Source organism: Arachis stenosperma, chromosome 8, assembly GCF_014773155.1.
Source record: "Arachis stenosperma cultivar V10309 chromosome 8, arast.V10309.gnm1.PFL2, whole genome shotgun sequence".
In the NCBI taxonomy this organism is placed as follows: Eukaryota; Viridiplantae; Streptophyta; class Magnoliopsida; order Fabales; family Fabaceae; genus Arachis; species Arachis stenosperma.
In genome coordinates, this window is record NC_080384.1 from 43574793 (window position 1) to 43592615 (window position 17823).

Genomic DNA, 17823 nt, shown 5'->3' on the forward strand with positions numbered 1-17823 from the left:
TTTCCCCTCTCCGTAGACTTGGTGGCTAAGTCGATGCGGATCGGTTTTCCAACCGCTGATGCAATCATTTTTATGGCTTTCTCTTGATAGTAGTTAATGTTTAAACATGTGATCCTTATCCAAACTATGGTAGACCCAAATGTGCTTTCACAAGGTCTAAATGAAGAACTCCAAGGTTTAACTGCAACAAAACTACCAGTAATCATCCACGGTCCTCCAAGGAGAACTTTTTCTTAATCCTCCAAGAGATCAAATTTGACTAAGAAATAGCCAAAACCGACATCTAGTACCTCATATCCTTCTTTGGTTCTCCAAACAACTTTAAGCCTGTGCGTGATCGCCTTATAGCTAAAATTTTTTTCCAAGAACTTTGATTACGATGGCATCTTTGTAGGGCTCTGCCAATATCTCTTTTGCTTCTTTCGTGAATGTCACAGTTGGCATCTCCGAGTCACCTTACTTACCAACTACTGTAGCCATCTTATTCCCATCAAGAGAATCAGCAACCTCTAAAACTCTCTTTGCTGAAGCACCAACAACTTTATCTCTAAATGATACCCTTTGACTTTGAGTCTTGTTACTGTCTCCTTTAGTCCCCTCCTTTTCACCTGATGCATGCCCTCCCCCGCTCTTCCCCTTATTGCTTCTACCGGCATGGCCAGCTACCTCGCTATCTGCCACCCTCAAAGACTCAAGACTCTCTCCCGCTCTCACCGCTCTCCATCTGAAAATTAGGTTTTTAAAAGTCCACTTTCCTCGCTGCTATTTGCACTTTGCAACTTGTTGACTTTAACAAATGTAAAGCAAATAAATTATTATGGTTCTATTTTAATAAAAGAAGATGTAAATCATATACTTTTTATTCAATTTAACTAAATTCATATTAAAAAAAAACTCACTTTAGTTTATACACTCACAACATATATCTTTTACAAAAAAAATATAAATATAAAAGAAAAATTACACACAAATAAAAAGCTGAAAATAAAACAGGGAGCAAACGGTACTTACCAGAGAAGGAATCCGGTGATAGTCGTCGTACTCTGTTTTCGGTGGAAGCAGGCGTCAGCACTGTCGAGCACTGTCGACGATGGAAAGTTCGATCGGAAGGTGACAGAAGTAGCTACTGTGACAGGAACTAAGTTGCAAGAAGTCAACGTTGAGAATGAGATACTCTTCTTTTTTTCCTTTTATTTTATTTTCTTTTTCTTTTTCTTTTTGGGCTGAAAGAATAAGTAGATTAATGAGATAAAGCCCAAGAGTCCAAGACATATCAGCATTCAAAATAAAAAATCACAGTTTTTGGCCAGTATGACAGGGATGAAACTATGACACAAAAAATAGAAGCAAAAAGGATATTATATTGTTAGAAATGAAAATTCTACAACTTGGCTGTCAACCATAGTTATCAAAACCTAACTGGTAATCAAACAGATCGCTGTCAATCATAATGACGTCTTCGGTTTATTATGCAGAAAGTTGTTTGAATTTGATTTTATATAATGGATAATGTTCGATTCATTTAGTACTATACAATTATTTCACCACAATGACATGTTCGGTTCGTTATACAGAAAATTGTTTATTGCAAATATATATCTTTTCTCTCAAGTCTCCATTCCAAGTGATCCACTAGTTTATTGCAAATAATCTCTGTTATATGCACACAAGGAGCAAGCGTATCAAAGTAATTAGTTTCTATGAGTTGCGCCACATTATTCTCATTGAATTTTGTTATGTTGATATTCTTTTCCAAGCTTCCCAATAAGTAAAATTCTTTAACATCTCCGGATGAAATTTTAAAGGTCTAGTCTTTTGTATTAGATTCATAAATTTATTTCTCTCAAAGTCCATCCAATCACTCTTTTAAAATTTTTTTAGTCGAATTGAATGGAATGCAATTGTTAAATTGAATTGAATTGAATGTACGCAGGTGTTCTGAATTAAATTGAATTTATAACTTCTAAATTGTAGGCACATGTGTTTTGAATTTGATTTATATAATGGATAATGTTCCATTCATTTAGTACTATACAGTTAATTCAGCTTAATAACGTTTTTGGTTCATTATGCAGAAAATTGTTTTGAATTTGATTTTATATAATGAATAATGTTCTATTCATTTAATACTATACAGTTGATTCACCTTAATAACGTGTTCATTTCATTATGCAGAAAGCTGTTTTGAAACTGAATACTCATAGAAACATTTTTTTAATAGTGATATATGCACTTTTTCGGTCCATCCAGTGTGTTAATTTCGATTCATTTGGGTTTTTAGGGCTATTAATGTTTGATAAATGCCCTGATTTTCATTCACTGTGAACCTGGAACAAAACAGCAGCCAGACAGTTCCAACAGATATATACATTAACATCTCAGACTGACAAGACAAGGACTAATCCATCTTAAATCAAATATATACATTAACGTTAGATTTCCAATAACATTTACATTAATATTCACATATATACATTCAAAGAAGCAGTGTTTGCTTTTTAAACAAGTTAAACAAAATAGTGTTAATTACAATCAATCAAACAAGGTATGTCCTATTTACTATCTAAATCCCCAGATGTGAATTTACAATAAGGGCTTGAGATGGTAGCAGATGGCTTTGGGAGTCTTATTACTTTAGATGCCCAAATCATTTCGTCTCTCATTTTGTACATATGCTTACGTTATAGCGTGCCTTCTCCTTCTTTGTCACCATTGTCTTCTTCATTTTTGTTGTAAGGACAAAAAAATTTGGTCAATAATTCACTCAATATATTGGCAAGCACAAGCATGCACATTTTAATCAAGTGAATCAAAATGAGCAACTCCACTGAATCGAACAATATTCATGTGCTGAATAAAACGTGATAAACATTTAATCATCAAGAAAAATATTTTTGCATGTACAATGACTCAACTAAACACACTAACAATCAAGTGAATTAAAATGACCAACACTAATAAATTGAACAACATTCATGTGCTGAATAAAATGTGACAAACATTCAATCATGAAGAAAAATATTTCTGCATGCACAAGGACTCAACTGAATACACTAACAATAAAGTGAATCAAAATGAGCAACTCTACTAAACCGAACAATATTCACATGTTGAATAAAACGTGATAAACATTCAATCATCAAGAAAAATATTTTTGCATGCACAAGAACTCAATGAACACACTAACAATCAAGTGAATCAAAATGAGCAACTCCACTAAACCGAACAACGTTCATGTGCTGAATAAAACGTGAAAAACATTTAATTATTAAGAAAAATATTTCTACATGCACAATGACTCAACTGAACACACTAACAATCAAGTGAATCAAAATGACCAACACCAATGAACCGATCAATATATCACAGAAAGAAAATAACAACACATTTTCTATTCGTATGCCCTAGTTACGTAATAAAAATGGATTTAGAATAAGCCGATCTACTAAATGAAGTAATTCAATCCACTAAACCTTAAATCGAACTAGGAGAAATACGAGTTTTGAGAGAAATTAAATGAACATAATAATGATAGTTTTTCTCTTCATACCTTGCGGAGTCTCTGTTCTTGTTTTTGTTTCTTTTTTTCTTCTTCTTTTCGAAAGCTTGACGCGATTTTGGAGTAAGAGCAGTTTTCGTAGAGAACACAATGGAGGTTTGAGAGATTTTGATAGAAATTTAAACTTCTCCAGTCGCGGTTTCGAAGTTGAAGAAGGAACGTTGTTTCATAATGAAGGCACGAATGAATGTTAAACGTTTTGGGGGTTTGGGTACGTGAATACACGCTCATTTAATGAAATTGAGTTTTTTTTGTGTTGGGCCAGCTTGGATGAACTTGAATGAAAAATTACATGGATGTGTAGCATGGCCGTTTTCTTTAATATGAATTTAATTTTTTTTTTAATTTTAAGTAACAAATTGAACCCTCAAATTTGGAGAAATAGAAAAAATCTGAGAATCAGATTTTATAATATACAAATCGGACTTTTCAATTTATGTTGAAATAATTTTTTTTCTATCATGAAGCAAATTAAACCCTCCAATTTACACATTTAAAATAAGAAACTCAAATCTAACTCTCAAATTTTTGTTTAAAAAAGTTTTTTCCACATAAAAAATGGTTTAATTATTCTGTCGGTCCTTATAATTTCACCAAATTTTTAATTAGGTCTCTATATTTTTTTCCTTTTCAATTAAATCTTTATACTATATCAAATTTTGTAAGTAAGTGCCTACTGTGACAAAAACGTTGAAATTAACGGAATATTCTATTAAAGTATACAGAATATTCAGTAAAGTGTTAGACATATTCAGTTTGTTTAACAGAATATTCTGTTAATTCTATCATTTTTGTCACGGTAGAAACTTAATTACAAAATCTAATATGGTATAGGGATATCGAAAAAAAAAAGTATAGAAACCTAATTAAAAATTTAGTGAAACTAAAAGGACCGATAGAGTAATTACACGAAAAAAATACATAAACTCTTTTAAAACTCCGTCTGAAGTCTAATAACAAAAATAAAAAGCGTCCATGTTCTAAGTTGAACACTTGAACCCTGAGTAAATTTTCATAATAGTCCTTGAAATTCACGTGAATACTTATTGTAGTCCTCAAGATCCCAATTTCCCTATATTAGTCTTCCAGATAGAGCTCCGGACACTCATAGTGGTCCCTGGGCATATTTCTGGTGATGAGTCATCACCAAAGCGCTTACGTGGCATCGTTTCGGCATGCTGGGTGGCTCCAATGGCTAGCTTAGCTGGCATGCTTTCAATTTATACCCACATTGGTCCCTTCCTCTATATTTAACCATAAATTCCAAAATTCAAATTCCTAATCTTCTTGCAGGAGGAAGCTTTCCTGCCATGCTTCCATTGCCCTTGGCTGTCTTTGTGAGCCTTACTACCTACAAACTAGATAGAGTTGCAGAACATTTTCTTAATTTAGCTGCCCAGCACTCGAGTCCCTTGCTGCAAGTTGTCCATGGCCTTGCATGCTAATTGTGGGTTCTTTGTGGACACAAACGGCAAAACGTTGGATTGTGTAAACCCTGTTAAATTAGTAAATAATTAGTCGATAAATTAGCTTTTAATAAATAAGATTAGAAATACGAAAATTATATTAAATTAGGATAGAGCTCATCGAAACAAGAATTTTGACACTAATTTTAAAGAAATCGGTCCAAAATTGGATCGAACGGACCGAACCGGTTGAACTGGGCCCAAACTGGACGTGGGCCCAACCGGGCCAGCCTTTTAAATGAACCCACGTCCTTCTCTTCCCCATTTTAGCAGCATTGAAGCACACAGGGGAAAGGAAAGAAGGAATCCCGTAACCCTTACCGTGAATTCCAACTAACGTAACTCCTCCGTCAGAGCTCCAATTGCCGCACTGTTTGCGGTCACGCGACCACCACGTTGAGCTCTACGTTTCTACTGGAACAATTTTATAGGTAACTTGCTTTATTGTTCTCAGCTACCTCTTCCCTCAATTTTGGAAAAATTAAGTGGAGATATTGAATTTCTTTACTCTTCCCCCAATTAAATATGTATTAGGTTGTGAATAAATAATTGGAGTTTGAAATTGTGAATATTGGAACTTGGAGGAAGTTGAGCCTAGAGTTTATTGAGCTTTTGAGGAGTTGTCTTGGTTTTAATTAAATTACTTTGGTCGCTACGTGGAAATCGGCCAAGGTATGGTTTATGTTTCTTGCATTTAATATATAATGTTTTGTGAAAACTTAGGCTAGATGACCATAGGATAAGTTGAAATGCAGGTGTATAATTAATGTTTAGTAATTTGATTGATGAACATGTTTGGTTTGGTTTGGTGATTTGATTATGTGGTGGAGATTATGTTGGTGATTTAAATTATTGATCATATGGTTACAAGTGTATTGAAGGAAGCATGATAGACATGAAATTGTGTAATATTATTAAATGGTGGTTGATGAGGTGAGATAGAGTTTATTTGAGTATTGTTATTGGTGTATTGTGTTGGTGTTGATAGGTTTGGTAATGCATGGAATGGAAAATCTTGAATGAAAATAAGATTTGAAGAATTTTGTAAAAGTTGATTTTTGGCCGAACTTCGGTGAGGCATAACTTGGCTTCCGGATCCTCAATTTGTTTCCGACTTGTTTTAAAGTGAAAATTGGTTTTGTGAAGTTTATGCCGTTCGAAGAACGTAAGAAAAACAATTTAAAACGATCAAGTTATGCTCGTCGAAAGTTTTGGAGTGTAATATGTAATTATGCAGGTGAGTTTTCCATGTTTATGCAGCTCTCTGGTTTATCTAATTTTTTTGGAAAGACGCACATCCACGCATACGCGTGGCATGCAATTTGACTGTGCGTACGCGAAAAGCCCTATACGTACGCGTAATGAGCCAGCATGGATGTCCACGCGTAGGCATGGCTCACGCATACGCGTGACATGAGATACTCACCTACGAGTACGCATGACAAGGGGACGCACGCGCGAGCTGCATTTTTACACTCCCACGTACATGCGTGAGCCATGTGTACACGTGACCCCTATTTCAGCAAACATGATTTTTTAGAATTTTAAACCGCACTTCAAGCTTCTAAACCTCTATTTTCATTCCTTTAGCCATAGACAATAATATTAAAACTGATAATCAAATGAAGCTAGGAAATGGGAATAACTTGGAGATGAAGTAAAGCTGAAAAGTGATGAATTGATTATAAAATATTACGGATAATCATGTATGATACTTAGCTTGATAATTAAATGAATGATCATGTATGATATTTGGCCTGAATGATTAAATGGTTTGAGATACGAGATTCCCTGGGTAAAGTACCATGGCTTGCCACCATTTGTACCAGGTTTTTTAACTCGATACTCTGTTGACCCTATGATGTAAGGGTGACTGGGCCTTATAAATTTCCGGGAATGTTAACCCCCATTGAGTAATATTGATTATTTGAGAAAAAGCTATGCATAGACTCTTGGGGATGCACGTCGAGGGACAGTCTAAGGTTTTCGAACTTATCGGGTTAGCTGGATAATCTACAGATGAGCCTCATCAGCCATAGGACAGGCATGCATCATATGCATACTACTTGAATTACTTGTTTGGGCATTAACTGAGTGTGCCTAAGTGTACTTACCATGCTAAATGTATATTTTTTACCTGCAGTATTTGTAACTTTCTTGTGCTTGCCTTTATCTGTTTATCTGTCTGTGAAATGCTGACAGAGGTGGGGGTATGGAGGAATGGCAGTATGAGACTTAGACTTAAGATTAAGTTAAGTTAGGCTTAGATACTCTTAGAAAACCACCTTTTATGGCTTCTCTTTAATACTTTCAGCTTTATAACCTGAGTATCGGCATTCTAGGATTGCCTCTGGCATTCTCAGGAACTTATATATTATGTGTGTGACACCTTTACCATACTGAGAACCTCTAGTTCTCACCGCATACCATGTTGTTATTTTTCAAATGCAGATCGAGAGGCACCTTCTTAGGCGTCTGAGCTCCAGAAGCGAAGTGGTTATCAGGTTATTTTGTTGTATAGTGATGTATATATACGTACTTAGTTTTCTCTCTGCATAACTTGTACTTTTTGATCCTTTTAGAGGTTTATGGAGAGACGGAATTTTGTTTATGTACATTTGGATTTTGGATATGTATATATATGTGTGTAAATATTCTCCGGTCAGCCTTGACTTCGCGGGTTGAGTTAAGGGCTTGTTATTTTGTATCTTTGGCACCCTATTCCTACTTTTGTTATCTTATGTTCGATAGTTATAGTTTTCTTAACACGCAAGTTAACTCGTTTCTTGAGCATTGCGCTTTTATTTCGCTACTTTTGTTTCATCTATTCTTCTAGGCTCCTTGTATATTATAAACCTTTTTGCTGTTATATGTATACATTATGTTTTAGAGGTCGTAATACCACACTACCTCTGTTTTACAGCTTAAGCGTAAAGCTCAGTGTGGTAGGGTGTTATAGACTGACTTCCTTATCTTCTCAGCATTAAGAACTGTTTTCCTCCATAACACTGATGCGGTTGTCCAACTCCTTAAAAGCTGCTTCATAGCTACCCTTGGTATCAACAACTATCCTTTATCATCCAATGGTGGTGTTAGAGCTCTCCTTGGCCATGCATTTAAATCCCATTTATGAGGGATTTGCCATGTAGCTCCTGAAATTTTCTATCTACGTGTCTATCGATCAGTTAGAGATGTCGTGTTTCTGACTGAAGAGATTATCTCAATCTTGATGCACTCGGTGAGGGAAATTGTATCCAGTGGCCTTCTAAAGGAAAAATTGGAAAAGTTAAAAGCAACTAAAGGTGGCACAAAATATGGACAGGTTTCATTTGCTGCATCAATGACCCAACTAAAGCTTTCAGCTTCCCTAGCAGCTTCTCTAGTGTGGTTATCAGGAGGGTTAATGCTGGTTCAACTACTAATGAAAGAAACTCTTCCTTCATCGTTTATATCTGTTCACTGATCTCAGATGGAAGAGAAATCAGATAAAATGGTTGCAATGCTTGGTGGATATGCACTTGCTTACTTTGCAGTACTTTGTGGGGCTTTTACCTGGGAGTTGATTCATCTTCATGTGCTTTAAAGTGACGTCCACACATATTAGGCATCCATATAGAGTTTCTGGCAAGTGCAATTGATGGTAAGATATCGCTCGGGTGTGATTCAGCTACTTGGCGAGCTTATGTGTTTGGGTTTGTGATTCAACTACCGGGAGCTATCGGAAAAGAAGATTAGGAATTTGAATTTTGGAATTCAGGATTAAATACAGAAGAAGGGACCAATATGGATATAAATTGAAAATGTGCCAGCTAAGTTAGTAGTTAGAGTCATCTAACGTGATAAAATAACACTATATAACTCATCACGAAAAATATATATCTGAAGACAGTATAAATACTCCGAATTCTATCTAAAGGACTAATATAAAAAAAAAAAAAATTGAGATTTTAAAAGACTACATTAAATATTTATACGAATTTCAAGACTATTATGAAAATTTATTCCCTAAACCCTGCGAATAAGGCCTTCAAAACAAAAAATGGAAGAATAAAATAAGATTTTGCTCTTCTTTTCGGTGCATTATCTTTCTGTGTCTCTCATGGCCATTGCAGCATTCAAATCATCCTCCAGAAGAGGAAACCGAAACCAAAACCAAAACCAAAACCATTCAAATTCCACCTCCGCAACTTCTGCCAGATCCTCCCGCCAGGAATCACGAACCAAAGCCCCCATTCGAAGGTCAAGGAGCGTAAGCGCGTTTTCCAGGGGCAGTTCGGACATTTCCACTGAATTCCTCAACAAGAGAGACAACCCACTCTTCTGCAGCGCCACCCCTTCATTACCACCCGGTAACGACGACGCCCAACCGCCGCCCAGCTCAGTTCTTCTAGAAGCCTCCGATTTCGACAGACCCACACCATCTGCTTCCGATCCCAATAACAAGGCCTTCGGTGCACGTGGCCGTCACGTGACGCGAAATGTTGATGCCAAAGGAGGGTCGTGGTCCTCGTCAACGGGTCGGAGCTTGTCGAGATCGGATGCGGGTCGCCGCACTCGATCGGCTTCTCAATGTCCGGCTTCGAGGCGGCCATGGAGTTATTCAACTTCTGAGGTAATGCAATTATTTTGTTGGAGTGGAGTGGCTGTGAATCTGGAATCTACTACTATAGTTCTAAAGCTCTTTTATCATGTAATCAAATCCAATAGAGCAACATGTGTTGAATCATTTGAATCAAAATGATGGGCAGGCTGAGGGATATGTAAATCATAGGGTACAAGCCGGGTGATTGAAATGGAGGAGTGCTTCAGGTTTTATCCGTAACAGAAAGGGTACCGGGAAATCTTAATGGTAAATTTTACGACTGAATGTTGGATTGTTGGTGGTAAGAGGGAAACACCAACATAAGCTTAATGTTGTGGAGACAAAGATGCTTAGATGGATGTGTGGACACGTTAAACTACACTATATAGGATTAGGAATTATTTTAGAGAGAGATTTCGCCAGTTGGAGGTTCGATTTTACTCATTTTAGGGAAAGTGGATTAAATGGTAGGCATTTTTGTAGCTAAAGACAGAGGGAGATGTATTAAATGAGATTTTATATATATATGGTTAAAAGTTAGATATGATATATAATAGGGCACCTTCGCGCTTTTTAGCTTTTTGATCTATTTTATAACGTCAAATTCTATAAAATAGATGGATGTTGTTTATACCGGAATTTTTTGGGAGTTCAATATATATTTTTTAAAAATGGGATTCACATTGAATTTCACTGGACTTCAAGGGAGGTTAATGTTATTTGCTTTATTTTATTTTACCGTTTTCCTGCACCCATGTGGGATATGGAAGAAGGATATGAAAGGAAGTATACTTATTTGCATCTGTTTTTTGTGTAGAGCGAAACTGATGCTTTAGATAGCAGTGATCTGAGGTTTGTTGAGAGTAATAGAAAAGGTGGTTTGTTTGGAAGTGATAGTGGTATGGTGGATCAAGTGAGAGATCTGCGCAGGTGGTCTAGTCAGCATTCATCTACCAAGGTTTCTGACTCTTTTGCTGCAACTTTGGTATTTTTTCCACCCTTGCTGTTGTATATGTGATGCCAAGATGAGGAGGTGTTATCTTATTGTTCAGTGCTGATTAATTATTATGTTTGTATGGCAGTCTAGCTTGGAAACTCAGAGGTGTGCAGATGCAGTTTCTATGGTGAGCTCTGGATATGGATCTGATGTGAAAACTATCAAAGCTGTTAGTGAAAAGATGGTGTGTGATAGGAAATTTTCTACTCTTTCCTAGTTATCCATGTTCATGTCTGCCTGAAAACAAAGAGAAGAAAACCTTCATCTTTATTGTTATAGATGCATATGTCCTATGTCTAGAAGATCTGAACTCATGCTAAGAAGAGATACTAGTTCTTCCTTACTGATAACTTTTGTACAATTTTGGTTGTTCTATGCTCCTGCAGTCAGTACAAGGAGGTCCGCTGGTAACCAGTGATGTATACGAGACAGTTCGCTCTGAAGTGAGGCGTGCTATTTCTGAGATTCAGACTGATCTTGAGAGTGTAAATTTCATGATATCCTGATTTGTCCATACCGACTATAAATCTGCTGGTTCTATTTGAAACGTTGAATTTATTTAAGCAATATTGATACATTATGCAACTTTATGTGAAATTTGCATACATTTTTGTCTTCTGTCATTTCTTGTTTATTGCAGGCATGATCTCATGTTATCTTAAATCTTTGTATTCTTCCTCTCATCATAAGTTTTGTTTTCTAGATGCATTTAAGAACTTTATGATCTGAATGAATTGCAAACTCTTTCTTTAGAGGATAAACTTTTACCATTAGCATAAAACTTGTAACAACTGCATATATTTGCTTGTTCTATGTGGAAGACTTCTGCTTTACTTCATTCAGTTTTTCACTAAAGAAGGTGGTAATGACATTCTTGGTTGAGAACATCACAAATGCTCTCCTTTGACTTTCATCACAAGCTCTTTCAAACACTTACAAAAAATCTTGCTTCCACAAAAGTGATAGCTTTGTCATGCTTTGCTCCATTCTATTTCCTTATAGCTGCCTCGCCATATTGGCAACCTGTCATGACCCGATGCGGCCATGTACGAACATAGGATTTGGTTTCTCTAAAGTTTGAATTTCACTTTAGAGAGTAAAGTGTGATCTCTCACCATTGATTTCATAGGTGGGACCAAGAATAAATATGAAAGAGAAACTATTCAAGGGTAGAAGATCACACTTTACTCTCTAAAGTGAAATTCAAACTTTAGAGGATCCAAATCCACGAACATAGGATTATTCTCCTGAAATGCTACCCTTATCTATGATGCATCTGTTTCTTTTCCCACTGAATCCCCCTTTTACTTCCTCTTGTACCTCCTTTCACAAACTTCTAGAATCTTCCCGCTTGAAAATGATATTAATATGAAAACAGTATATCACATTAATTTTTCATTCTCACTACCTTCAATGTTCAGAAATAGAAAGGAAACACTAGATAAAAGGAAACACCATTGGTTCTTTGTTGGACTGCAAATCTCTTACCATCTTTCCTACTAAAATTCTGCCAAAGCCATCAGACTCTACTTCCATTTAGGTACTAACTGACTACCAGCACTACCAATGCCCCTTGTTATGTGTGCAGGTCACACTTTCCAGCTTCAACAGCTGGTACAATTCCCTTGGTAACTTTCCACCTCTTTCCACCATAGGGCTGGGTAAGAGAAATGTTCATAAAGCTTTCATCTATAAGCACTTGAGCAAAAACCCTTTCATCTATAAGCACTTGAGCAAAAACCCTTTTATTTCTCACGAGACTTGCTCAATTTATTCCTTGATTACTGTTTCATGTCTACTAGGCATTTCTGGTTGTGCATCATAACATCTAAATAGTTGACTCTTATTGAAATGTTAATGCATGTTTGTCCAACTTTTAAATCACTACAATTATTGCAAAAGTATGTTTAATGCCAACCTGCTTTCGGCTTTTTGGAAATTTAGGCTATCCAAAGGAGTAATGCCACTGCTATTGCTGTTACCAACATAGCTGATATTCCTCCTTGCTTGGTAAACCCGGATGCGGAAGAATTGGTTTTTGAGATCAGAAGAGAGTATGCCCAAAAGCTTGAAGAGGTGATTATCCCCTTTATGGTTTGTACATAAAGTACGGTTAGCTCCTTCCCCCTCCAAGAAACTAGAGCAAGCCCTTGCCCTGTATTTCTAAAAGTTTTGATTTTCCCTATTGTGGATGATTCTTATTATTGATGACATATGATTTTTTGTTTTTTTCTCTCTCATTTTAAAATTTCCTTTTATGCTTTAATGGAAATTCTCAAAAGAAGCCGATTCTTTCTCCTGGTGATGCTGTTATGTACATTCGTCCTTGTTCAGTTGTATTCTCTATCTGCATTCTACTCTCCTTTCTCCTCACATGAACTCTATTTAGTAGACCTTGTCATACATGCAGTCCCAGGAGCGAGCTAGAAATCTTAGAGCAAACCTGGCTGTTGAAGAACATTGTGGACAGGAACTGGACAGAATCTTGAAAGAAGTTTTACCTTATCCAAAGACCCCTAATGTGCAGAAGTCTCATCCAACAAGAAAGGTATGTTCTTTTATATTATTTTTTTTATGCACCTTTCCATATGTGTTTTTTTCATAATTCATAATTGGCCTATCTCAATATGTAGTATGTTTTATGTTGTACATGGATCTGTATTCTTTACAAATACGTATCTAGAGAGGAAAGCTTTCCAAAAGCAGAAAGTACTAGTGTGAAAGCTTGATGATTGTCTTGTTTTAAAACCTATATCAAGCATATGCTTCATCCTTTAATTATGTTTCTTTTTCTTTTTTTTTTTGGTTTTGGGGGGGGGGGGGGGGGGTTGGGGGGTTGGGTTTAATTAATAGACAGATGTTTGACATTTTGTTATACTTGAAGGAGTAATCTTCTGTGAATGCTTGAGGAAAACCTCTTTAGCCTATGGTCCTCATATATACACTTTTTGCATAATGGCAATCTCTAATATAAGAAAACAAGTCCTAATTGATATCTACAAATATCTACATATCTATAATTGATATATGAAGAATCGTATCAAATCATACTATATTCTCAACACTCCGCCTGAAGCTGGAGCATATGCATCAGATGCACCAAGCTTGTTACAAATGTAGTCGGTACGAGGACCTCTAAGATTTTATAAGAATATTAGCCAATTGATCATTAAAATTTACAAACCTAGTGAGAACAGAAGTAAATATTCTTTGGCATTGTCACTGCGGAGAACCTTAACGGTATTGCCAGATTAAGTTTAAATTTCAGTGGTGACAGAAGTAAATATAGAAAAAGTTATGAACATTCTTTTATTAAAAATAACCAAGTACAACTGGATAAAATGTAGATGAAAGTAACAAAATACTTGAAGCCTGAAGTAGAGTCACGTATAAAATTATTTATAAAGACATGGGTTCAATAAGCGAAACATGGCCGGGTTCTTTGGCAATAACTCCATAACCATCTGTTAAAGTGATAAATGTTGGTAAGACAGGTGTAGAAAGAGAGAGGAAAGGGATTCACTAGCAGCCATGTGGTCAGAGGCACAGAAATCAATTATCCTAGAACTTGGTTTATTACTGTGGCAAGATAGGAGATTGATCCTGTTTCCTGCCCTTAATTGAATGTGCTCTTGGAATTTTGCTTTAGAAGTAGCAATATGCTATTTGCCAGAACGAACCTCAATCTTTTTCTCTTCCGCATGATGGAGTCTTGTCTGAACAACATTCATTGCTTTCTTGAGAAATTCATGAAAGAATAACATGTGTCCTAGGTATACCATGGTCGTTTGCAGTAGGAGCATTAGCAACCACAAATCGTTTGCGTCCACAGCCCCCTCAACCATCATGTCCTCTTCGATCTCCATAAATCATCCACCACAAAGTCACCATGGTAGTTGGTTCTACTAAATTTGAAGATGAATAGATTTTGGGTGGAGGAAGTCTGAGAAGGTGAGTAATCAAATCTTCCATATTAGGAACCGTCTGATCAGTTAGGATCTGATCACGGATATGGTCGAATTGCGAGTGCATTGCAGTATTGCACATAGAACCAGCACCATGTACAAGTTATCTAACTTTGTTTTCACATTCTCTAGCATGTCTGCCTGCAAAATCAATTTCAACTCTACTACAAAAGCATCTGCCTGGGTAACTAAATTTGTCATATCCTTATCTGTTTGCTTATGGGATGGCAATTTCTGAGCTAAATCATGTGTTAAATACATCATTTATGAGAAAGTTTTAAAAGACCGTCAATTATCCAAAATTGCAGGTTCCATTGACTGCCACAACAAGGCACACAACTAATAAACAAATTTTAGCATGGAATCACAGAGGGGCTGGTGGTAAAGCCTTTCCATCCCTGATTATAGATATAAAAAAGGAATACCATCCGAGCTTCCTTATTCTTTTAGAAACTCATGGGGAGTGGACAAAAGGGTCAGTTGGTGGTTTGATAGCTTACATGTTATTGAAGCTGCTGACCATTTGTGTCTATATCTATAATTGATATATGAAGGAATCTTATCAAATCATACTATAATCTCAACACTTACTAATTAATTTTGAATACAAGATTTCCATACATGTGAACTTCAAACATGAAATGACACATCTGAGTCAAACATTTGCTTGTTGGATACATGTGACTTGATTATAAGCATTTTTTATTTAACTAATTAATCAGGTTGCTCTCTGAAATAGGTGAAGATAATGTTGTAGTGGTTGTGATAGATTTTTGGGATTGTGAATTAATGCCTTTGATATCGTGCTTTTGTTTAATTTTTTTTTTGATATTGCATTGTTTAATATGGTAAGTTGGTGACAGAATAGCATAGAAAGAAGGCGGATGTCAAAACGTCTTGCAGAAGATGCAAAGGCTTATTTTGATGAGTGTGTTTCGCTATCAACATTTGATAGTTCAGACTTCTCATCACAAGATGATCCTCCCGTCACTTCCGTGGGGCCCCCTATTCCATCTGATAGTTATGAATGTTTACTCCAGGCAAGTCATCCTTTAGTTTCTCTTTCATCAGTAGCTTCTTCAATAAAAACAGTCCCCTCTTGATTTGTTTCACTGCATAATTCTTTTCTGAATCGGTTAACAAATTCTCTAATAGAAACTATTTTCTTATATACTGAATCATTCCATCAAAAAGAGAAAATATAATACTTTTTTTAAGCTTGATTCTTTTAATTAGAGTACACAAATAAATAATATCAATGTAATTATTTCATATTTATAACGAGAAATTTTCTTTAATTTGAGACAAGTCTGTTTTAGTGCTCTCATTAGTTTAAAAGGGTAGCTTGTGATTGCACCTCCCAATTGGGGGGTTAGGCAATATATGAACAGGAATTGTTCTGTTATTGTTAAGACACATTTACAAGGAAACTAATAGGTGAGCCATGAGTGTGCGGGTTGTGCAAACAGAGGTATACTCTTAGTTTGGGGTTAGTCGTTTTTGATAGAGTTCTCCCCGTTCATGTCCTTAAAGTTCATCGCAGGTAAGTTACGCCAGGTTGATTCTTGTGTAACTGTTTGGTTTGGGCTTTAGTCTTGTTTATCTATACAACAACAAAACCTTATCCCATTAGATGGGGTCGACTACATGAATCAAACGGTATTATTGTGCTCTGACATGTATCATGTTTGCAGTGAGATCATTTACAAAGAAGTATCCTTTTACCACCTCGTGTATGGTCTTTTTGGGTCTTACTTTACCTTTCGTCACCTGTCTATCCTCCATCTAATGCACCCTTATGATCTTCTTCCGCATGTCCAAACCATTATAAGTGCTTCTCCAACATTTTCTCTTATATTGTGGTTTCTTATTTTGTCCATACATGTTTGGCTGCTCATCCATCTAAGCATTCTCATCTCTACCACACTAAGTTTATGTCCATGCTTATCTTTTGCCGTCCCAACAATCTCTTCCATATAACATAGCTGGTCTAATGACAGTGCGATAAAATTTATCCTTCAACCAAACGTACTTCACCACTTTGACCAGCCCATTTGAATCCTATGTTCTATATCCTTGATTTCTCTATTATCTTGTATAATAAACTCAAGATATTTAATTCTCTTGTGGTAGGATGCTTTCTCCAATTTCCATTTGTGTTGGTGTTTTCCCTCCTTGTCCCGAACTTACTTCCATGTGTTGTTTTACTACCGCTTACGTACGAACTTCTAAATTTTCTCCTCACAAGGACGATATCATTGGCAAAAAAACATGCACCTTAGGACTGGTTCTTAGATATGTTCCGAAAGCAGTTCCAAAGCCAATGTGAACAGATGTGAATTTAGAGACACGACTCTTTTGTAGTCCTATACCAATGAAAAATTCCTCTATTATATCACTTGAGTTTTCACACTAGATGTAACTTTATCTTATATATCCTTAATTATACAAATATATTATGCAATCCTTCCTCTCTTCTTTTTCAAAATCTTTCATAAGACTTCTCTTGACACCCTATTGTATACCTTTTCCAAATTGGTAAACACAATTTGTTGATCCTTCTTGTTACTCTATTACCCCTCCATTCTATCACTAGGATTTATTTTTCTTTGGGGCAAAATTCTAAGTGCAAAAGTTGTTTAGCAGTGGAATTGTCTTCTACATTTACTTTTTCCACAAACTAAGTGCAATTGATTAGGGTCATTTGTGTGAACTTTCTGGACATTATTACTATTAGATATTATGTGGTGTCCAAACACGTTCCTAAAAGTAACTTTTACACATGACACAGGAATCAGCTTCTCATGGACAATTGATTAGTAGAAACTATGACGTTTCACAACCATGTACCGTCATTGATACTGCTGGCTCCCCGGAATCAAGTTGCAAATCTCGCTTCTCATTTTCACAGAAATCACCTGAGAGTTCTGGATTTGCAGATGACATCCAACAATACATAAAGATGTTTGAAAAGAATGTATTAAAGTCACCAAATATGAGATCAGGTTATCATGACATTCGTGAATACAGTTATCAATCTCCAACGGAGAGTTTGTTGGTTGATAGGGTGATACTAAAAAACAGAATTGAGGCTGGTGGTTTGCTGCTTTGTAGTGGCGGTAGTATATTATGGTCAAAATATTGTGGGATAGGAATTTGACCAGGAAGTATGGATTAACCTATTGTTACTAATGTAACTGTATTCGTATCATTTTCCCAAGCAATATAACTGTACATATGCCTGATTTGCACTC

The 17823-nt window shown here is 36.1% G+C and overlaps 1 protein-coding gene across 9 annotated transcripts; it reads left to right on the forward strand.

Annotated features, from left to right (window-relative positions):
* The first annotated feature begins 9042 nt into the window (after positions 1–9042).
* Positions 9043–17823, forward strand: LOC130944629 (uncharacterized). Of its 9 annotated transcripts, none has more exons than XM_057873035.1 (8): positions 9043–9637; positions 10425–10592; positions 10690–10788; positions 10991–11089; positions 12549–12680; positions 12997–13152; positions 15433–15609; positions 17361–17823. In XM_057873035.1, the coding sequence occupies exons 1-8, from the start codon at positions 9125–9127 to the stop codon at positions 17727–17729; spliced, it is 1713 nt and encodes a 570-aa protein (XP_057729018.1). In that variant the 5' UTR covers positions 9043–9124; the 3' UTR covers positions 17730–17823. The 9 variants fall into 9 exon arrangements, with proteins under 9 accessions (XP_057729018.1, XP_057729019.1, XP_057729021.1 ...); XM_057873036.1 differs by having other exon boundaries at positions 13015–13152; XM_057873038.1 differs by having other exon boundaries at positions 10690–10731.